This window comes from Megalops cyprinoides, chromosome 10, assembly GCF_013368585.1.
Source record: "Megalops cyprinoides isolate fMegCyp1 chromosome 10, fMegCyp1.pri, whole genome shotgun sequence".
NCBI classification, from domain to species: Eukaryota; Metazoa; Chordata; class Actinopteri; order Elopiformes; family Megalopidae; genus Megalops; species Megalops cyprinoides.
Window position 1 is genome coordinate 3,783,128 of NC_050592.1, and position 20,601 is coordinate 3,803,728.

Sequence of the window (20,601 nt, forward strand, 5' to 3'; positions counted from 1 at the left end):
ATGGTAATGGAGGTTTAATAAATGAAGTTTGGGAGGACAGGAAATTCCTATATCCACGTCTACTCTCCTGAAACTGATCCAAACCAATAAATGTATATAAACTGCCCACTAACCTCTCCTTCCTGATACATCAGCTTCTCCTCACCACCTTTTGCTAAGACTGCCAAGACTGCTAAGAATGTCCAAGACTTAATTTAGTAGACGTTCTTATGCATAGCACCTTTCAGCACAAGAGAACAGAAGTGTATCCATTTAAGTTGAATGAGCAACAGTGTAAGACCAGGCTGACAACACTTCCAGGCCAGCGAGTGAGAGCATAGCACCACTCAAGCCCGACCACAAGTTAACTTGTGCTAACCTGACTAGACAGCACAGAAATTAAGGGAAGCCAAGTACATACACTACACAGTCACTAGATCACAGTATCCATAACACACTGCAATACAATGTGTAAAATAATCAAGTAATACAAGTAGCAGGTAGTAGGGGGCGGGGAATGAGGTGGAACGGGATGCAGTCTGAAGAGGTGGATCTTCAGTCTGGTCAGCTAGTTATTCTGGAATTTCTTGTCCCAGTTAAATGTAAATTATTCACTTTTTGAAAGGACAATAAGCCACAAAGTTGGGTTACAGTTCAGTTGTAGTACTACTGTCATATCAAATTTACAACAAAGCACCATTGTCTCCGTCATGACACTCAAATAAGAAGTAAAGCTCTCATGTTGCTATGGGAACACAAAAACACTCAAAAACCTCAGAAGCCCCAGTAAATGCAAGTCTAACAACAGTTACCAGCCAATGTCCTCACTCTGACAGGTACGGTCTGCCTGTTGGTGCTGCCTGTGCTGTGAATGTGTTTGCTTGCTTTAAGTGTGACCGTGAAAAAGCCGTGAATTCAACTGAGCAATTGTCACGGGACTGCACTGGGACTTTAATCTGTGCTGCAGGTAGCTGAGTGCCCCCCCCTCTCCTGTTGGTGGAAAGGAAGCCAGTACCAAATGAACAAAAGGAAAAAGAAAAATCAAAAAGGCTGGATAATGTACATGCAAAAACAGCCACAGTGAGGTTGGAAACACCCAAAAGGGGGTGCTCTCTCCCCCGTCCTTGTGTTTTCAACTGCTTTGCTGCTCTGTGTGTGTATGTGCACACTATGAGTTGGCCTGCAGAAATGTGAGTGTTAAAGAGCAGCAAGAAAGAAAACTGCATGTCAAATATGGCTCACGTCACAAAATTCAATTTGCTGATGTGCTCCATGGAAGCAGTTTGCACCCCGTATAAAATGCCATACACCTTTATTCTGTTTAATCTCACCGCTTAAAATACACTGCTTTTTGAATAAATACGGTGGAAAGGATGAAACTGAAAAAAAAAACTCCACATACGTAACATCTGCTGAATCCATGTTTTTGTGAATGCCAGAGTCAGACATGCATGCGAACTAATGCAAAGTGAGATCAGAACTAGGAAAAAATCGTGGGATCTTTGAGTATGCCACAATGCTATGATGATACAATGGCGCTATGATGCAAAGGGCAAAGTTATGGTGTGGAAACTTTAGATCATTTGCTATTTAACACCATTGTATAAAGCAATAACATTCATTGTCAACAATTATTATTATTATTATTTTATTGTCAGCGACTTTTTTTATAATGTGACTACTCAAAAGCTCGATAGTTACTTCATTCAAATGTCGCCAAGCTGAAAGACGCACCGCAATAAATCGGTTGAAGCTGACCTCAGATCAGCACTCTCTGCAGTGTGAACAAAAAACTCAGAGCCAAATGGAACTGAAGTAGCCTGCTTACAGTCTGCCCTGCTGCTGGAGAAAGGACTACACCTAGCATCCGTATGTGCTGTATTTACCGCCAGGGTTTTGTCAGAACACTTGCACTAACTGTAACAATCAGATCATTCATTCCGCACTTATCTTTTTGTTCTGGCATATGCGGTGTGCAAGGTTTTCTCTTTTTAACAAGTGGAAAATTAATGGCTAGATCTGACTAAAGATAAACATATCACAGTGAATGGATTCTCTGTAGAGTACTAATGTGTGTGTCTATTCTGTCCCTAAGACCATAATTCCAATAATGTCTGTGCAAACCTTTACCATACCTTTTAGTCACATGGTATTATGCTTACAAATATTCCTGACAAAAATAATGACCAACCGATGTGTTCAGGTTAGGGATAGGATTGGGTTTGGGGTTTTGATTACAATTGATGGGGCATTGTGACAGCTGTGGCTGTTCATTTTAAAAACACAAATTACGACATAAATTGGTAATAAAACAATTTAATGTTTTCTTTCTGTTTTATGGTGGAGTGAACGCTTTTTTTAAGCCAGAGACAGCATTTGGCAGAACACCAGGAGTCACACAATACAGATTCCCAAAAGCAAAGAGTCAAGGGAAGATTGGATGGACTGCACTTGTATAGTGCTTTTCTACTCATTTGAGTACTCTAAGTGCTTTACAAGTTTATGCCTCACATCCACCTACCAGTGACAAAGGCTGCCATACAAGGTACCAGCTGGGCACTGGAAGCAGTTCAGGGTTCAGTGTCTTGCTCAAGGAGACTTCTTGAGCAAGACACTGAGGAGCCAGGAGGAGCCAGATTCAAACCAGTGACCTTCCGATCCCCAGTCAACTGCTCTAACACCTGAGCCACTGGTGGTGAAGCATGTATGTATTGACTTGTGGGGACAGGGGGTGGTTTTTGCTACGGTTAGGCTCTCAGACTGGGGCTCTCTCCCCCTGCCCCCAGATAAGCTTTGTGTCCAGCAGTTTTCAACCAATTATTACATGTTACATTATTGTCATTTACCAGATGCTCTTATCAAGAGGCTTATACAGGTTATAGTTTTATATGTTATCTATTTATACAGCTGGATATTTACTGAGGCAATTCTGGGTTAAGTACCTTGCCCAAGGGTACAGCAGCAGGGCCCCAGCGGGGAATCAACACTACAAACTTTCAGTTATGAGCCCCTCTCCTTACCACTGTGCTACACTGCCGCCCACCTGTTCCATAATATGCCATCCCCCCCAACCCCCCCACAGGGAGTGACGTAACCCCTTACCACCTGACCCGGGACTGTGGAGCCCCCTCTTGCATCACACTAAGTGATGTCACAACCCCCCTACACCCCACACAGGCAGTCGCATACGCACATGTACGCTCAAGCACTCCTACACACTCTCCGCTCCTCTGGTCTTCCACGCACGCCGACAGACATGAATCATCTTTCACTCCCTCGTTTTATTTGATTTTTCTATACTTGGTCACTCTCTAGTCCAGCTTAAGAGGAGTATTAGTAAGCGAATCGTCTCACGGTCTTCTTTATTGTAGCCATGACTGTGGCACTTGCTGTGGGGTCATGTGTGAAGGGGTAGACGTATTCGGCCCTACTGATCGTGGATCAGAATAAAAAACTAACATTAAGTGTTAGTGGGTTGAAGTAGGGGTGGGTGAGCTGATCTCATATCTGTTGTGAAGTGCTGAAAGTACAGGGAGAATCCTGTCACGTCCTGGTTTGTATTGGGGTGGTTAGTGTAGTTAGTTTAGATGATTTAATTTTCAGTGTGTCATGTTATCTATCCTATTGATAGGTGTCTACCTTGTGTTAGAGATAATAGTGCAATTAAAGTGAATTAGAGGTGTCTGTTAAATCGTGCACCTGTGAACTCTGTTCACATGCCGAAAACCTTCGACTCCGAGGAAATCTCCGAAACCAACGTATCGTAGTAGTGAAGTCAATGAGGGACCAGCGGTCAACCAGTCAGACGCGCATCTGCTTTTCCGGTCGCTTGGTTCGACAAATGACCGCTTCTTAATAATACTGCGATGCAAAAACACACGCATGTGATCATGAAGACCATCTTTTTTTGGTCAAGCGCTAAAATAGGGTAGGGTATGTTTCCTTCCAAAGTCTGTTCAACCCCCCTCCCACTGACACCGCAAAAGTGCAACCTTAAAGTGAATTATTTTCTCTGGCTTTTGTTGATTGCCAAAAAACGATGGGGTTTTACTGACTGCGTTCGTCTCCTTTAAAACACTACACAATGGTATTTCACAAACCGTCTCCCTTCCAGTTCGACTCTCTTCAGCGTCTGTACTCTTCTTCGGAGGGGTCTTCTGAGCTGATGTGCACATATAGTGCGCAAATCAAACCGAACAGCTTATAAAATGTCCAGGGGTAACACGCGTGATTTAAATGAAAACTGCAGGATAAGAGCAGCCTTCCGAGATTTGCCTGTGCTGTTGCTCATTATCGCCACATGGAGGCATTATATGCCCGCCTTTGACCGCTCTGACGAGGCAGAGGGGGAGAAAAGCGTGGAAAAAAATTCCCCCTTTTTGAACTGTTTACCCTGACGTCAGCGTGCACGGCTCGCGCTGCTCCTGTCTCGCTCGGGAAGTCTCTCAATAGCGTTTCAGCAGGAATCGATGGGCTGGAGTTCACAACTTGCGCGCCAGTCCTACCGGAGTCACTGCTATGATTTCTGCTGATAAACCAAACTGGACTAAACCGATACGATGAACACCTGTGCGTTTCTGCTGATCCTTGCCGTTCAGATCTACGCCGATGGCATTGAAGGGCCAACAGGTAAAAGCCCCGGTTTCTCCCGTGCTGAATTTAAACAATGCGCGCTTAACTTGCAGTTATTCGAGGGCTTTTGGAGACGGACGGGATTTCGCTTTAGATGGTGACCGAAGAGGTGTCTCGGGGAGTGTTCTCTGTTTTGTCTGCTGTGAACTTTTATTTGAGACACGAATAATGTGCTTTTTTCCCCCAAGAGGAGATTTAAACTTTTGTTTTCGGTTTAACGTAGCACGCATGGTTTGATGGAGAGTGTGCGGGCGTTGAGTTTTCTGGTGTTGCGCAACTTACTGGTGAATTGGACCAAATGTGGCGGAGGTTTTGTTGCGAATGAAATGCAAGGTGCTACGGGCTGTTTCATTGAGGATAAGCCACCAAGGAGTTTCGGCTGTGTCTCGTTAAACTGACCCTTTGCGAAACGGAGCTATGCCCACATCCCTTTCTTGTTATTGCCAATATGTTCCGAGGTTTTAATATTTAAAGGGGCAGAAGTACCCCCTTACTGGGAGTATCGTGAGGCGTTTCCTCGGTGAGAATGGCGTAGGTGTTTAACCTGTGCTAGCATATGGAATGGATTACAGTACTTCGCAGGAACGATGTATGTGCATAATTGTCAGTTATTTCGGGACACGGGGTTCTGTTACAACTTAGGTGTATGAAGCATTTCTGCTGACAAAGTAAACTATTGCGGGCTCGTATAGGCATTTTACGTGACATTAGTGTATACTACCGAGAGCAGCACCACATACGAGCATTTATTTTCACTTGTCAACTTGGTGATTAGCGGAACAGCTGCTGTATCAGAGCAGAGCACTTAAATGTTTATGTACATTTTCAAACTACTTTTTTTCTATCGCCCAGTCCCCCTTTCAGAAATGAGAATAACGTCGCCTTTCCCCAGCATCGTATCTCCTGCACTTGTCTCCGAAAGTGCACCCCTCCCTGCTGTCCCTGTCTTCGAAGTAAAGCTGCCAAATTCTTTGCTGCTAATTGTTCCATAAAAAGGAGCCCATCAACCCGAAGCTGCTGAATGGATGGCAAATTTGATGGCTGTTAGCACTTAGATTAACTTCAAGTACACCGGGACACGCGCGCGCGCGTGCTGTGACCCGCTGAGGCTCTAGCGTTTTGGACGATGTCCATATTCCGCTGTTCTGAATTTCTACACGGTGCATTCGGAAAAAAGGAAGGAAAAACTGCTCTGATATAATGTGCATGTGAGACGAGGCTTCTTTCTGAATTCCTCTGCGCCCAAGCTGTTTTGGGAAGAATTATGGATGTAGACGCTGAATTGTGTAATCGCTGAAATGTCAAATTAACGCGTTGGCGTCTGATCGTTACGTGCATGTTTTTAACACTCATCCTTATTCAGCTTGTTCATACAAGGAGTTTGGATGTATTTTTTATTTCCAGTGAATAAAGAGATGTGCATAAATCAGCATTAGGCTACTGAAAATTGATTTTTGTAGTTTTACAGAAAGAGTGACAATCACCATTACTTTCTTTTTTTGGAAAAAATGCAATAACTAATCATACAGCGGGTAGGGAAACCGCCTGATGTGGCTGGTGGGGAGATTATCCAGAAGCTCTCTGTACAGGCTGTATTTTGCAGTCACCGTACAATGAGCTGTTAGTTTTACGTAGCGCTTTGCCATTCTGTCTTTTAATTCTTGTCATTACTGACAGGACATTGGCAGTAATAAGATAAACGCAATTGCCTCATAACAGCGTAGCCTTCTGCTGGTACGAATATAACGGATAACAGCATCATCTTAAAATGCACGAGAACAGCCGCCTTAACGAAAAACGAGGAAGACGGAAGTTAGGCTAATTAAGGAATTTTTTGAAGAGCGGCAAGGAGCCGTGCCAAAATCTTAAAATAAGCTTTTCATATCAAACTGACATTCAACACTTCCGTATGTCCAACTTAATTAATAACAGTAGTTTTTTTTAAAATGCTCCTGTGTGTGTTTAAATGTTTGCCCATTTCATTTGATACCATTTTGCAGTGTTATCTTATAAATTAAATATGCCCTTTAAACATAGGTAAGGCTATCGATTGTCTACACCCAACAACGCATTACTCGTCCAACATAATACAATAAATACACTATAAAGGACACGATCGAAAACATGTTGCATATGAACGTATGGACGCGTAGCGAAGATGCAGTCCATTATAAGGCGGCGTACCGTTGGACATTGATTTAATCTGGGCATCTGTCTGCATACAGCAAGTATAGTTTTAAGATTTGATGAATCAATTAAGTTTTATCACTCTTTGACATAATCCATGTATTCTTCTTCCTTCTGAACACCGGGACAAGAAACTCACAATGAGATCTGCGCATGAATTCCAATTGAAATGTGGCTGTTGACTTGAATATTAAACTTTTAATACATGCCCGAAATCAATACCTTCATTTTACCACACGCGTGACGATAAAGCAACATAACCACCGACGGCAGAGAGCAATATGTATCTGGCTTTGGTGTATTGCCAAAGAAGTAATCGATTTTCAGTTAAATAAATGGATTGCGATATAAGAAACCTGGCAAGTATTGAGGGCTCCGCGCCTGTTGCTAGGTGTGTCGCGCTGCTACGACCAATTTAAATCCCCTCTCCTCTGACAAGCTTTTGTCCCACAAATCCCCAATAGGGTTATTCTTGTCTGCCTGACTTTTGTTCAAGTAATCCTGTTATTCTGGGCAGCAGTCATTTCCGTTTCGTTTTTTTTAGACTGGTTGGTATTCGTATGTTCAAGCCAACGCACAGGGCTGGTTTTGAATTATGATTTTATTAAGAAGTCTCTCTGATCTAAATGGAATTGAACGCGAAGTCATTTTCTCCCAGCGCTTCCTCTCCGCATGAGTCTCTTGTCCCCTCAGTGCGCTGCCCCAAAGCCAGTCGATACTTCCGTAGTTCACAGCTCATTTCATTTCTGTTAAGTTTTAACACGACTGTTTGGGCATGTCAGGGTGCACTTTCGTATTCGTTGTCAGTGTTTTCTCTTTCATATGGGTGCTCCTGGCTGTGTTTGTGAGGCTTTCGTGAACACATTCGTTGCCTTTTAAGATTTCGGAATAGGTCCGTGTTAATCGTAGGGGTGTTTGAAATGCTTTTGATTTACGATGCAGTGAAAGGCCTCTGCACAGAAAAAATACCGACGTTTACCACCGCTAACAAACGTGGACTCTGCTCCCCAAAACCCCACGTTGTCACAATGCTGTGTGTGTGTGTGTGTGTGTGAGAGAGAGAGAGAGAGAGAGAGAGAGTAGAGGACTAAAATAATTTATATTTGTGACGTTTCTGCGTCGCCTCAGCCTTGAGTGCGCCTGAAATACAGGCTGTCTTGTCTGGCTGGGATTGCCAACAGGTCCCATAAAACTAGGATATTAAATATTTCCATCAAAACACAACTGATTTATTTCATTAAACATGGTTGAGAATAAATAGGCCTGGGAAAGCCAATGAAATGTTTTAAAGGTATAAAAGACGCGTGTCTTTTGTTAAAGTATTACTTGATATTTTCCTGCTGGGCCAGCACAGTATCATGTGATCTGTTGTGAACAATCCCAATATGCCTGCAATGATTGGCTGAATTTATTCTCAGCCGTTTGCTACAAAATACACATTTCAGGTTTGAAATATTCGTCATGGAAAGAAGAATTTTGGTGCGCTAGCAGTGCTCTCTGATGCGGCCACACATCACGGATATGAAGCCTCATAAACTGAGGCAGAAATAGACCGTGGAAACACTAGCACGACCTCGCGGCTGCCAGGAGCGAATGAAAAATACATCCGTCTGCGTCGGGACGGCGGAGCAGGCAGACAGAGACGCGGAGCAGGCAGACAGAGACCGCGGAGCAGGCAGACAGAGACCGCGGAGCAGGCAGACAGAGACCGCTGAGCAGGCAGACGCAGACTGCGGAGCAGGCAGACAGAGACCGCGGAGCAGGCAGACGCAGACTGCGGAGCAGGCAGACAGAGACCGCGGCGCAGGCAGACGCAGACTGCGGAGCAGGCAGACAGAGACTGCGGCGCAGGCAGACAGAGACCGCGGCGCAGGCAGACAGAGACCGCGGAGCAGGCAGACAGAGACGCGGAGCAGGCAGACAGAGACCGCGGCGCAGGCAGACAGAGACGCGGAGCAGGCAGACAGAGACGCGGAGCAGGCAGACAGAGACCGCGGAGCAGGCAGACAGAGACGCGGAGCAGGCAGACGCAGACTGCGGAGCAGGCAGACAGTAACTAAGGAGCAGGCAGACGCAGACTGCGGGGCAGGCAGACAGAGACCGCGGAGCAGGCAGACACAGACTGAGGCGCTGGGCTCGCGAAAGCTAACGGGGCCCGCGCTGCTACCCCGCGCGCCGCCCCGCGCACCTTGCGCCTCGCTCCACTCTCACGCGCTCCACACACACACGTTCTGTTCTCGGATTGTTTTGGTATTACGTCCATGTCTACATCATTCTCATTCATGAGGTGAAAGGAGATCTCAGATTACACAATGCACCACAATTCCATATACTACTCTGTCCCAAAAAGAACCCAAAATAAATTGTAAATTATAACTTTATAATAACTTTATGTTTATGTACAATTTCAAATAAAATGTGTTTTGTAGAACGCCGTCTGGCTTTGGCACATGGTCAGTTGTCAGACAGGTAAATGCCTCACCATATTGATTTAAGACGGTTCCTCGAAGGGTTAGATTAGTTTTAATTGCCATTGGAACAGAATATCTTGTAAAATCTGCTCCTTTCTATATAAAGCCATTCATTCAGGTTTTTCAACTTACCCAGTGGGGTTCATCGCACCTGACACATTGACATCGCCAATGTCATCCCTCATGCACTCACTTTTAGACTACGGTATTATTCAGTGTTCATTTTTATACCAGATGCAAGCCAGTCTTCTGCAAACGAGGCCGCTCGGCTTTCAAATGTTATTGACACAAGTTTGACTAGACTTCATGATCGTCTTATATTTGAAACACAAATCGTGTAGATTGCAAACAAGCGTGTCATATTCCCTGACGAAGACGCATTGATGTGGAAATCATACCGGCGAGCGTCTTCTGTAATGAAGTGAATGAGGCAGATCATGGCGTTGATTTGTTGAAGAAATGAAGACGAATGGTATGAATTTAGAAATAATTAAACCATACAAAGATAATTAAAAGAGCTCGAATGGAACGGCGCTGCTGCGTGAAACTATATGATTACCCTGACTGAAATCTCCAGGACTCGTATTGTTAGAACTGCGTTAATTGGGGCCATCCAGCCCCCCTACAACCCCCTCCCGCGAAACAGCTGCATATCTGTATCAAGTAGCCCATTGTTGAACGTTATGCACAGATCTAGTGTTAAATTAAAAACCTCTGCGCTTGAGTTCCCGACTATCACCATGCCCAACTGGGGTGTATAGCACCATCTATTTCCATTCACGTTTTGAACAGAAAAAATAGACACGGTATTCAAACAGAAATTGCACTGGGATTAGTTAAGAATTAGAAGTGCTCCGCTTGTAATGTGTTTGAGCGTGCTCCGTTTTCGGTGAGGGTGCTGCGTCTCTGTCCTGTGTGTTAAGATGGGCACGCCACTGGACAATGCTTTGCAGACCAAACTCCAGTGCATGTTTTTTTTTCTCCCCTCTCTGTTAAAAATGCATATTTGCGAAAATCCAACCTCCAACCCCCGATCTGTCAGCGTTGCCTTTTCCTCGCTCTCGCCAGACACAGAGCGGGGAAGGTAATTGAATCTGCCGAGTTCCCATATGCACACGTCGGCACCTCGCCCCGCGCCAGCCGAACTCCGTGTTTAACGAAAGGGGACGGCGGCGGCGGGAGTTCAGCGGAAGTCCACACGGGATGGTTCTGCGTCGAGGCGCGTCGCGGATGTTAAATGAACGGGCAGCCAGGAAAGACGGACACGAAAGGCCACTGTGTGCGTCGGTGTAGTTTCATTTGCTTTTAATCATACGGAGACCGCTCAAGCAATTTCACTGTTCATCCCCTTCTGCTCCTGCGGGAATCACTCACAGAGGGGAACGGAAGTGATTGCTGTTGCACTCTGACGGTACAGCCTCTTTCTCTCTCTCTATCCGTCTTGTGCAATACCCCCACTCTCACTACAGGAGCAAAATGAGAATAAAATGATATATGCGGCAAAGAACCGCTGAGGGAGACAGAGTTCATTAATGTGGAACAACATCCCCTTTCCCCCTATAACATCTCCAGTGCTGCTTGCACAGCATGCTGGGATACCCAACCAGATAGACAGATGTCTAGAGATCAGGCGTGAAGGACAGGGAATTTCTCAGAACTGACACATTAAAGAAAGGGCATTTTCAGATGAAAAGCAGCGGAAGCATTCATCTAAAGCAGCCCCGCTAGAAAGAGGAGACAGAACAGCTTTTGACTTGAGCTAATTGCCCGCTACCCTTTATCCGTCGCATTCCAGGTGAGATGAGGCCGAGGCAAGCCATTGTGTGGCTTTTCTTTCAGAGAAGTAAATCGCTGTTTGACTTGTTGCGCCTGGCGCCCGCGTGTAAAACGGAATTATAAATGGGACCTGCAAAAATGCAACGTTCCAGAAAGACACAATCACGCGGGGACTGCGAGTTCTCCGCGCACAGCGCTGCCGTTGTCGGCGGCAGCTGCGCTGCGGCAGAAAGGCTGTCTTTTGTCGGAAGCGTTTTCCTTGGACGTGCCCCAGCCGCGTCTGGCCTCCCGCCTTGGTAAAGACGCGAGGTTTACCCGCTCACCGGGAGGCAAACCGAATTTGGAGGTGTCTGAGGGACAAGGGGCGAAAAATGATGGGCAACCCGGGCGGACTTTTATTGTGTCTGAATTGCCTGGTCGTGCTCATCCCCTGCCCTTGCCAGACATGAAAAGGCAGATTGTTTGCCATGCTCGCGCCCCCAGACTGAACGCGCAGATGAAAAGAAAGAAGAAAAGGGGTTTTGTTAACAAAAAAAAAAAAATCACCACCAGTACAGTGGAGAGTCACAAAGGGGCTGTGACCAGGGGCCTTTTGAAGGCTCAAGGGCCAGCCAACTCCGAAAGGTCTCTCTGATAACATAGATCCTCCTCAGGGTTTGCTGTGCCCTGTGTTCTCTGAGCTCTGTGCACTGTGCTGTCCTCTCTGTACTCTGTGCTGTGTGCTCTGGACTCTTGCTGTCCTCTCTGTGTTCTGGACTCTGTGCTCTGGGATCTAATCTATGATCTGTGCTGTTCTCTCTGCTCTGTTCTCTGTGCTCTGTGCTCTGTGCACTGTGCACTTCACTCTGTGCTGTGTGCTCTGGACTCTGTGCTGTCCTCTCTGTGCCCTGGACTCTGTGCTGTCCTCTCTGTGCTCTGGACTCTGTGCTGTCCTCTCTGTGCCCTGTGCTCTGTGCTGTCCTCTCTGTGCTCTGGACTCTGTGCTGTCCTCTCTGTGCCCTGTGCTCGTCCTGCCTTCCCTGCCTCCCTCTGATGCACCCTGACGTTGTGCAGTGTGAAGCAGCGCTGGTCCTCAGCAGCATGGCTCAGCCCTCAGGCACATTAAGTCAAACTTATTCATGCGCCGCTTTATGGATTCAGCCTGCTGCCAAGCAGCTCCGATCTGCGTGTCGGCCCACCGGACGCACACTCCCTGCTGGACGAAGGCCCATCCCCGCTCTCTGCTTTCCCTCTCACTCTGTTTACCCGCTCTCCGTCGGAGTGAATCACGACGCTGGCCCAAGGCCGCGTGACACCACAGTCTCCTACGGATGGGTTACAGCCAGCAGGGGTGCAAGGCCAGGTGCCGTGTTCGATTGCATTGGAAGTTTTTTGCAGTTATTTTTTTTTGGGAGAATGAAGGATTCTTTCACTGCAAACAAGGCCAGGGGAGTATGATTCCAAGATGGCAGGCTCTCAGCTCTGGCAGGCTGTTCTCAGGCATGCTCAATCAACATCAGATGAGTGATGGGTGGAGACTAACTTTGCTGCCATGAGGGTGGACCTCAGCCATGAGCGTTTTTGAGGCCACAGACCAATCGCTCAGCATCTGTCATAATTCGGGGGTGTCGGCATGCCCTCCAATGACTGATCCAGGATCAGGACTGAACCAGAACTTTCCGCCTGCAGTTTCTCAGGGTGCTGGCAGCTGCCGCGTCTGCTGCAATAGGCCTTCGCGTGCAGCTACACAGCAGGCCCCTCCTCCCCCGACCGGTGCTGCATCTGCCTCGCCAGCAGGGGGCATCAATGTGCGGGGCAGGGGCACTGCGTTTCCCCTGATCGCACTGTGCTGTGGGGTCACATTTGACAGACTGCCGCTGTGCTCAGCTAGGGCCCCTAATATGGGGTAGGTGGTGAGTTCATAACACCTGCGTCTTTTTACTTGTTAAATAAGTGCCCTCACCTTTTGTGTTGTGACACAGTCATTCCAGCACCTGGTGTGTGGCGAAGCAGGATCACGGAGGCCTTCCAAACTGCCGTGTGAAGTGCCTGTAGTGATTGCGGTGGTGATTTCACTGTCCCGTGAGGGGAAAACTGGTTTTGAGGCGGAATTCATAAACACAACACTGCAAATGTCTAAGAATTGACAGATGGTCAGCCAAACAATGGGAAAGACAGACACGATCAATAATCAGACCACATTAAATAGGGGATTATAATGGTGGAATTTTGACAGTCAGACATCGGCACCAGTCGGAATGATGAGGTCTACAAGGGAATCTGAGCCTCTGATTCATAGACTTCAAGGTTAGCAACACGTTAGTTGCAGCGCTGTTTATAATTCAGAAAATAATTGCATGTGACACCGTGTGCAATGGTGTGGTCTGGCTGGCTATGATCACATGGCAGAAGAATCCAGAAAGGAGATTAGAGGATGAAACAGCACGAGATCTCAACAAGCCCCTGCCCAGACCAGGTCCCGTGAATACGCCAAACAAAGAGCCGGGGTAAAGAAAAAAAATAGCTGGAACATTGAGGTTTAAATATCGCAGGAAGTCAAAAAGAAGTCAAAATATCACATTATCCATCGGCTTTGTCCCACGTCCTTTTGTTCCTGTCTTCCAATTACTGATGGTAATTTTCCTGTGTCTGCTGCAACAGTTCATGTCCCTGTTTTTTTTTTCGGTCTCTTCGTTAAGTGCACTTCGTGTTTTGCCAGACAGCCTCTCCAGCACATGGCTGCCACTGAGGAGTGTTTTTCGTCTGAGGTGACGGTTTCTAGCCCGTTCCTCTGAGGGGATTATGGTGAACTGCCTGGTGGAAGCACTGGGTTAAAACATTAATCAAATTTACATACAGGCAGTGTTCCACATACCGGAGAAATCCAAACATGTGCATTCTTAAAATATGTGCTCCGAAGGCTATTATGTGCTCTGTGTATTTTTAGTAAGCTTGTAATAATGGGTATTTACAAGCAGGAAGGTATTCGTCATGTGTGGCTCATTCTCTTGGAGGTAGTAACTGTATGGACCAATAGACAGCAGGAAATTGATCTTGCCTCTACAGTTGCAACAGAAAACAAGGCCCAAAAAGCTTATGCAAGACTTTAAAGTCTAGCCAGGTGTTAAAATGCTCCCTGTATCCGTCCTGGTTTTATTTTCTTTTATTTTCACAGTCTCTGGCTTCTCTAGTAATGGGTGACCAGCTTTAATACCTTTAGGTTTTGTTTTGTGTGTGATGAAGTGTGTGCGTGAGTGTTAGTGTGTGTGTGTGTGCATGTGTGAGTGTGTGTGTGCGCGTGTGAGTGCGTGTGTGTGTGCGCGCGTGTGTGTGTGTGAGCGTGTGTGTGTATGTGTGTGTGTGTGAGTGTGTGTGCGTGTGAGTGAGTGTGTGTGTGTGTGTGAGTGAGCGTGTGTGTGTATGTGTGTGTGTGTGTGAGTAAGTGTGTGAGTGTGTGTGTGTGTGTGTGTGTGTGTGTGTGTGAGCGTGTGTGTGTGTGTGTGTGTGCCGGGTCTCTGTTGCTCGCTTGGTGAGGCTGACAGAGGCTGGAGATTTACAGCAGCTGATGGTCAGTGCTGCAGAGGGTTGGGGCCTTGCTCTGCCCTTCTGCAGGTATTAATGCATTATTGATCCCCTGACCCCCAGTAAGTCCACTTCAGACAGATCGCATCATGCCAGCATCCGCAGTGTGACCCGTCAGTTTGATATAGAAATGCATTACACTGCAGACCCGTGGCTAGCCTCTCGAGGGTAACCCTCCCCAGCAGTGTTTCACTGATGTCCGGCTCAATTAAATTCTCCAGTTCTAATTAAAATCTCACGTCTGATGAAGTTTGTCTGTTTAACGACTTTCTATTCAGGGTCAAAAGATGACTTCTGTTTTCTATTCCATTGCTTTCATAACATCTCTCGGCGTCTCGTCCCCCCTGTAAAAATGAGGGATCTGTCTCGGGAGAAATGCTAGTTGAGTTGTTAGAAAGAGAAATATGGCTAACAGGTGTGCTTTTCACACTTTTATTGTGCTGTGTAGCAGGATCCAATGAAACCGTAAGCACACCTCCGGTGTACCGGGACCCAGCGGCACCTCTGACAGCCGTGTTCCGCCCACGCTGAGTGAGGAACGTGAAGAGGTCTCGGTCCAATCGCGTGACCGGCTGCTTTCCCGGCTGCTTTCCTGCTGCGATGGTCCAGCAGCCAAGAGGGCCCCCATACTTCTCCCTGTACCTCTGAATCTATTCACGGTGTGGAACATCTCCCACACCACTGGCCCAACACCAACTCTTCTCTCTCTCTCTCTCTCTCTAACTTGAGCTTAGAAGTGGGCACTCCACAGAAGGGTCACCTCCACGCATTCCCACCAGCCCCCATCCCCCTCCACTTTCACCCTCCTCCCCCCTCTGAACCCGTCCTGTTCCCACACGCTGGGATCTGGCCAGCTCCCCTGGCCTCCTTCCACCTAGCATGTGTTTCCCTCCTCATATTGAGATGTTAAGCATTACTGACAGGGTGGGTCTGAAGTCACACTCCTCCCTTTTTGAACTCTTTCATGTTTAGCATTTTTTGCCTCCTACGGCAATGGTAACTTTTTTCATCACATGGCTGCCTCCTCAATTTCAGTTATAAATGAGAGTTTAAATTCGGTGCCGCCCCTCCTAAGCATGACATCACTCACGATTGTATGGGTCAGCGGGTCTGGAGGCGGGTGGAGATGGGCGTGGCCGTGTCACTGTGGTGCCAGCGCTCGGGCTAATCACCCAGGCCTCATCTCCACCGAGAGCAGCACCGATTCAAACAGCTCTTTGAAAAATGTCACCAGGGCAGACACCCATCCTCCCATGTAAATCTCTCTTGGCGTAGCCAGTCGGCCGGCGGCCCTCTCTTTGAAACTGCTGCCACCTGTCTTAGTCCGTCCTGCCCTCTCTCATTGATCAGGAGAAGAGGAGCTGTCTCCACCTTGGAGTGCGAGGGCCCTGGAGTTTCATCGTTGGATTAGCTGGCCTCTCATTAAATGCCCATCTCTGATAAAGCCCACTGAAGGTTCTTCAGGCGCAATTAACACATTACCTTTGCGAAGTCATTACCGGCGCCGAGAGGGCTGCAGGTGTGTGGAGTAGCTCTCAAAGCCCCGCGCTTTACCAAACTAATTACACTTTTTTTCCCACGTTATTAGACTAAACTGCGTGACAGATGATCAAACCCTCAGGGCTCGCTGTCCGGCAGCATCAGAGAGAGGGGCTATTTATATCCCCTGTAGGTGAGAGGAAAGGGCAGGGGGGTCGGGGGGGGAGGGACTGCATGGGTGTGCTTGTCATAACAAGGGGGTTCAAAAGGTGTCCATTCTCTCCTCCTCCCTCTCTGCTCTGTCTTTTTAACTTTGAATAGAATTTTACTCTCTTCTCTCTGCCACACCCTCCGCCTCTCTCTCTGTCTCTCTTCCTCCGTCCTTCATTGGCTCCTTTGTCCCTGTGCTCTGGGTGTGATTGGTTGGCCTGCCTGTGGCTCCTTCCTCTTGCCCACTCTAATTGCACAGGAGGAGGCCAGCAGGGAGGTGATTGGTCCAGATGCGCGTGGCACCCGGGGGCCACAGCTGTTGCTTGGGCATGGTGACATATGGGTTTTATTTGGGAGGCAGTCGCTGCCCCCTTCTGGACCCTCCCCTCTCACCTGTTGCACCTGTCATAGTTTGTTTTTGAGAATATGCAGATTTAAGCATAAATGAGCCCCTTGTCAAAAATAACCTTGAAAGGTTGTGATGTTGGACACACGCACGCATACAAAAACACACACACACACACACATAAATGCATACACAGACGCACACACACACACACATAAATGAATACACACACTAAACGCTTGAAGTGGCCCTGGATAGGAAGTGGGTAAACGATAGACGAGCAGTGATGGTAGCAGGAAGGGGTGTACTGGAAAATGAACGGATACAATCTACGGTATAATTTAAAACGCAGATAGAATTAAACGGATAAATAAACGGGAGAACACAGATGGTTTGAACGGCTCCTTTCAAATCCAGGTGTCAGACAAGCAGTGAGAGAGAGAGAGAGAGAGAGAGAGAGAGAGAGAGAGGGAGGGAGAGAGAGAGAGAGAGAGAGAGAGAGGGAGAGAGAGAGAGGGAGGGAGAGAGAGACAGGGAGGGAGAGAGAGACAGAGAGGGAGAGAGAGACAGAGAGAGAGAGAGAGGGAGAGAGAGAGAGAGAGAGAGGGAGGGAGAGAGACAGAGAGAGAGGGAGAGAGAAGGAGGGAGAGAGGGAGAGAGAGACAGGGAGGGAGAGAGAGAGAGAGCGAGACAGAGAGAGAGAGTGAGAGAGAGAGAGAGAGAGAGAGAGATAGAGAGAGAGAGAGAGAGACAGAGAGAGAGGGAGAGAGAAGGAGGGAGAGAGGGAGAGAGAGAGAGAGACAGAGAGTGAGAGAGAGAGGGAGAGAGAAGGGGAAAGAGAGGGACAGAAAGAGAGAGAAGGAGGGAGGAAAAGAGAGAGACAGTGAAAGGGAGGGAAAGAGAGAGGGAGGGAGAGAGAAATAGATGAACAGAGAGAGTAAAGGTAGAAGAGAGAGAGACAGGTAGAGGGAGGGAAAAAAATAGAGAGAGTAAAGGATGGAGGAAAAGAGAGAGATGGGAGGGAAAGAGAGATACACATAAAGAGAGAGCAAAGGAATGAGGGAGGGGGACAGGGAGGGAGGGAGAATAACGAGAGCAGGGTATTGATTTCAGCACCAGAAGCTGTTGAGAAAACCTCACCGGCGACTTCCTGAAGCCCTGTTTTTCTCCCTGCCTCTTTCTGTCCCTCTCCCCCGCGTCTCTTCTTCTGACCTCCCCATCGCAGAGGTCACCTTCTCGTTGCTGACAAGCGTCAGCGCCGATGGTGGACGCTGTGATGTCACCCCAGAGACCCCGTCCCTGTCCGCGCAGTAATGGCGTTCTGCGGGAGCAGAGCCGAGACGGATTACAGTGTCCTGACACTGACAGCGTAGCGTAGAAAAACGGCGCACGCTGGCCGTCATTGGGCAGGTGGGTCTCCCAGTGGACCGGGGCTGTGGATCAAAGCCTCACCGTGCCTGCAAGAGGCACCGTACCTGCGGATCAGAGAGGGGCGTGGGTGACACCACTGGCCACAGGGACAGCTCTGAGCGTTGCATGTCTTTACACGTTGCTGGGCAGAAATCTGAGCTCATTCGGCATTTGCAAGTGCCACTTGCTTTCAAATTCCCTTTCTTTCTCACATTCCAAACAAATGTTATCACCTTTTATGTAATGGGCAACATGTTTATTATAAGAACAAACTACTTGCACTAAAAGAGATTGTTTTTTTTATTGCTTAACTACAGTTTCACAAGGTATGATGTAAATCTAAGATGATGTGTTAGTTTTCATTTTGTCACAACCTGCCCAAGGAAAGAAAATGAGATCATTTGTTAGCTCTGGTCGAAGACATTGTATGCGCTAGCGCTAATGTAAAAGTTGTACGGTGTCCAAGTCAAATAAAGTTAAAAGATAATAAAGCAATAATTGAAAGGAAACTCTAGAATCTGCAGGGGATGTGATTCCCTAGGGCCTACACCTAAGTGTCTAAGGGGATGAATGAAGTGAAATGGAAAAAAAAAATCAAATGACAATCAAGACAACTTTGTTATAAAATGAAAGTTGGACGACTGCTTTTGTGATTGCCTCAGACTCTTGCTACCTTTTCAATGGGAAATTTCTTTTCCCATGTATGCATCATCATACCCTTTTGTCCTTTGCCAAGGCCCTGACAGAACGCTAGATTCACGCCATGGTCTTGTAAAGGACTGTCTTCTTTGTAGCTGAAACTCAAAACTCTTTTCACTCCCACTGACAGAAAACCAGTTTCAGTATTACAAAGTGAGGACAAGCCAGGTGAAAATCATACAAAGCTTCACATACGTCATCATTTAGTAGTATAGTCTTACTCTTAACATTTGAGCATCCTGGCTTTATTGTTGATATTTGGTGTGGATGTATATTAGTATTGTAGTAGATAAGGTTAATTTACACGTGAGTTTTTCTGGATGATGGTGATTTCCGTGTGTGCACGGGAAAGTAGACTGTCTAGAGAGGTGAGGTGAGACTGTTGAGAGGTGTTGTATATTTACGATCCTGCCTTGGTCTAAACAGACGATGTGCATTATGGGTATTTGGTGGTCTCCGTTGTCTTTTCTGAGGAGAACCTCGGAGCTCCCCAACGGCCAAACCACTGGTGAAGCAGGAGGCCAAACCTAAGGGCTGGCAGGTGAACTGCGGCCGTGAAGGCATTTAGGTGCATTCCATAATTACAGCCAGTAATTTTATATTTTTCAAAACAACCGAATCCACTGACTTTTTTCCTTTTCGTTGCATTTTACGTTTTCTTTCTTTTTTTTTTCATTTTTGTTCCCGTTTGTGGATTTTTTAAGTACTCTCCCACATCCAGTAATATTAGCATGCATTAAAGTGTTGAGGTGTTAGGCGGCCCTGGAAACCTTTTGATTCCATTTTTAAATGCTCCGCTCCATTCAAAAAACTGAAATAAATTCTGCACTTCTCACTTCTCTCAACCGTTCTGTGACTGCGGAGTACAGAGAGAGCGTAGGGTCACGCATGGGAGGGTTCCATGCGTCGACAGGACACACGTCAGAAGTGTAGTCATTTTGTGCTGTTATTTATAATACACAGTCACGAGTAGAGGTCATGCATGTTCAGGGTCGTGGCAGGGCGGGTGTGGGGGGGGCCTCGGTGTCGTGGGCCGCTGGAACGCGCCGGGCCTGTCAGGGTCTCGGACATTTTGGCGGGGGCCATTGTAGTTGTACCGCATCTGCACACAGACCCTCTGTATCCCTGCCTGTGTAGGCTGGCCTAGATTCTCAGTGCCGTGCTGAGAGAGTGAAGGACAAAAAAAGATGAAGATGAAGGATGGAAGGGGGGGGGGGGGGGGGCTGGGGGGGGTTGGGGAATGAGTGCCCACATACCGAGCCTGCCCATTCCACCTGGCGATAGGCCAGCCTCCTCACCCTGTGCCTGGAACTGTGTGTGTGTGTGTGTGTGTGTGTGTGTGCGTGTGTGTGTGTGTGTGTGTGAGTGTGTGTGCGCGAGTGAGTGTGTGTGTGTGTCTGTGAGAGTGTGTGAGTGTGTGTGTGTCCGCATGTGTGTATGTGTGTGTGTGTGTGTGTGTGTGTGTATGTGTGTGTGTGTGTGTATGTGTGTGTGTTGGGGGAGGGAGCTTACATTATTAAAACTGCCCACCTCCACAAAACCCCATGGCCCTGCAGCCCACAGGATGTGTGTGAAAGGGAGCGATTCAGGGCCGTGAGCAGGATTTGTGCAGTGCTTCAATCACTGACTGTTTCCTGGGCAGAGTGGGTGAATGGAGTCCCTGGTAAAAATAGCCCAATGGGAAGAACCCGAGGGAGAGCTGCTCCTATTCACCAGTGGCCACTCCCCCCAGTGTTTATTTCTGAAACATGAGCATTCCATTGTGCCTCTGACCCACAGGAAGACGTTTCACTTACTTTTGGGCATATTTTTTTCCCGTCCCTTCAACCCTGCCCTTGGCCCTTGTGATCC

General features: G+C 47.4%; 1 protein-coding gene across 8 annotated transcripts in view; it reads left to right on the forward strand.

The window, feature by feature from the left end:
- The first annotated feature begins 4,442 nt into the window (after positions 1-4,442).
- Positions 4,443-20,601, forward strand: part of ptprub (protein tyrosine phosphatase receptor type Ub) — a 202,245-nt gene continuing 186,086 nt past the window's right edge. For all 8 annotated transcript variants that reach the window (XM_036538070.1, XM_036538072.1, XM_036538074.1 and 5 more), the window contains exon 1: positions 4,443-4,608. In XM_036538070.1, coding sequence (XP_036393963.1) covers positions 4,539-4,608 — 70 coding nt within the window. In that variant the 5' untranslated portion in view covers positions 4,443-4,538. The remainder of the gene's footprint in view (positions 4,609-20,601) is intronic.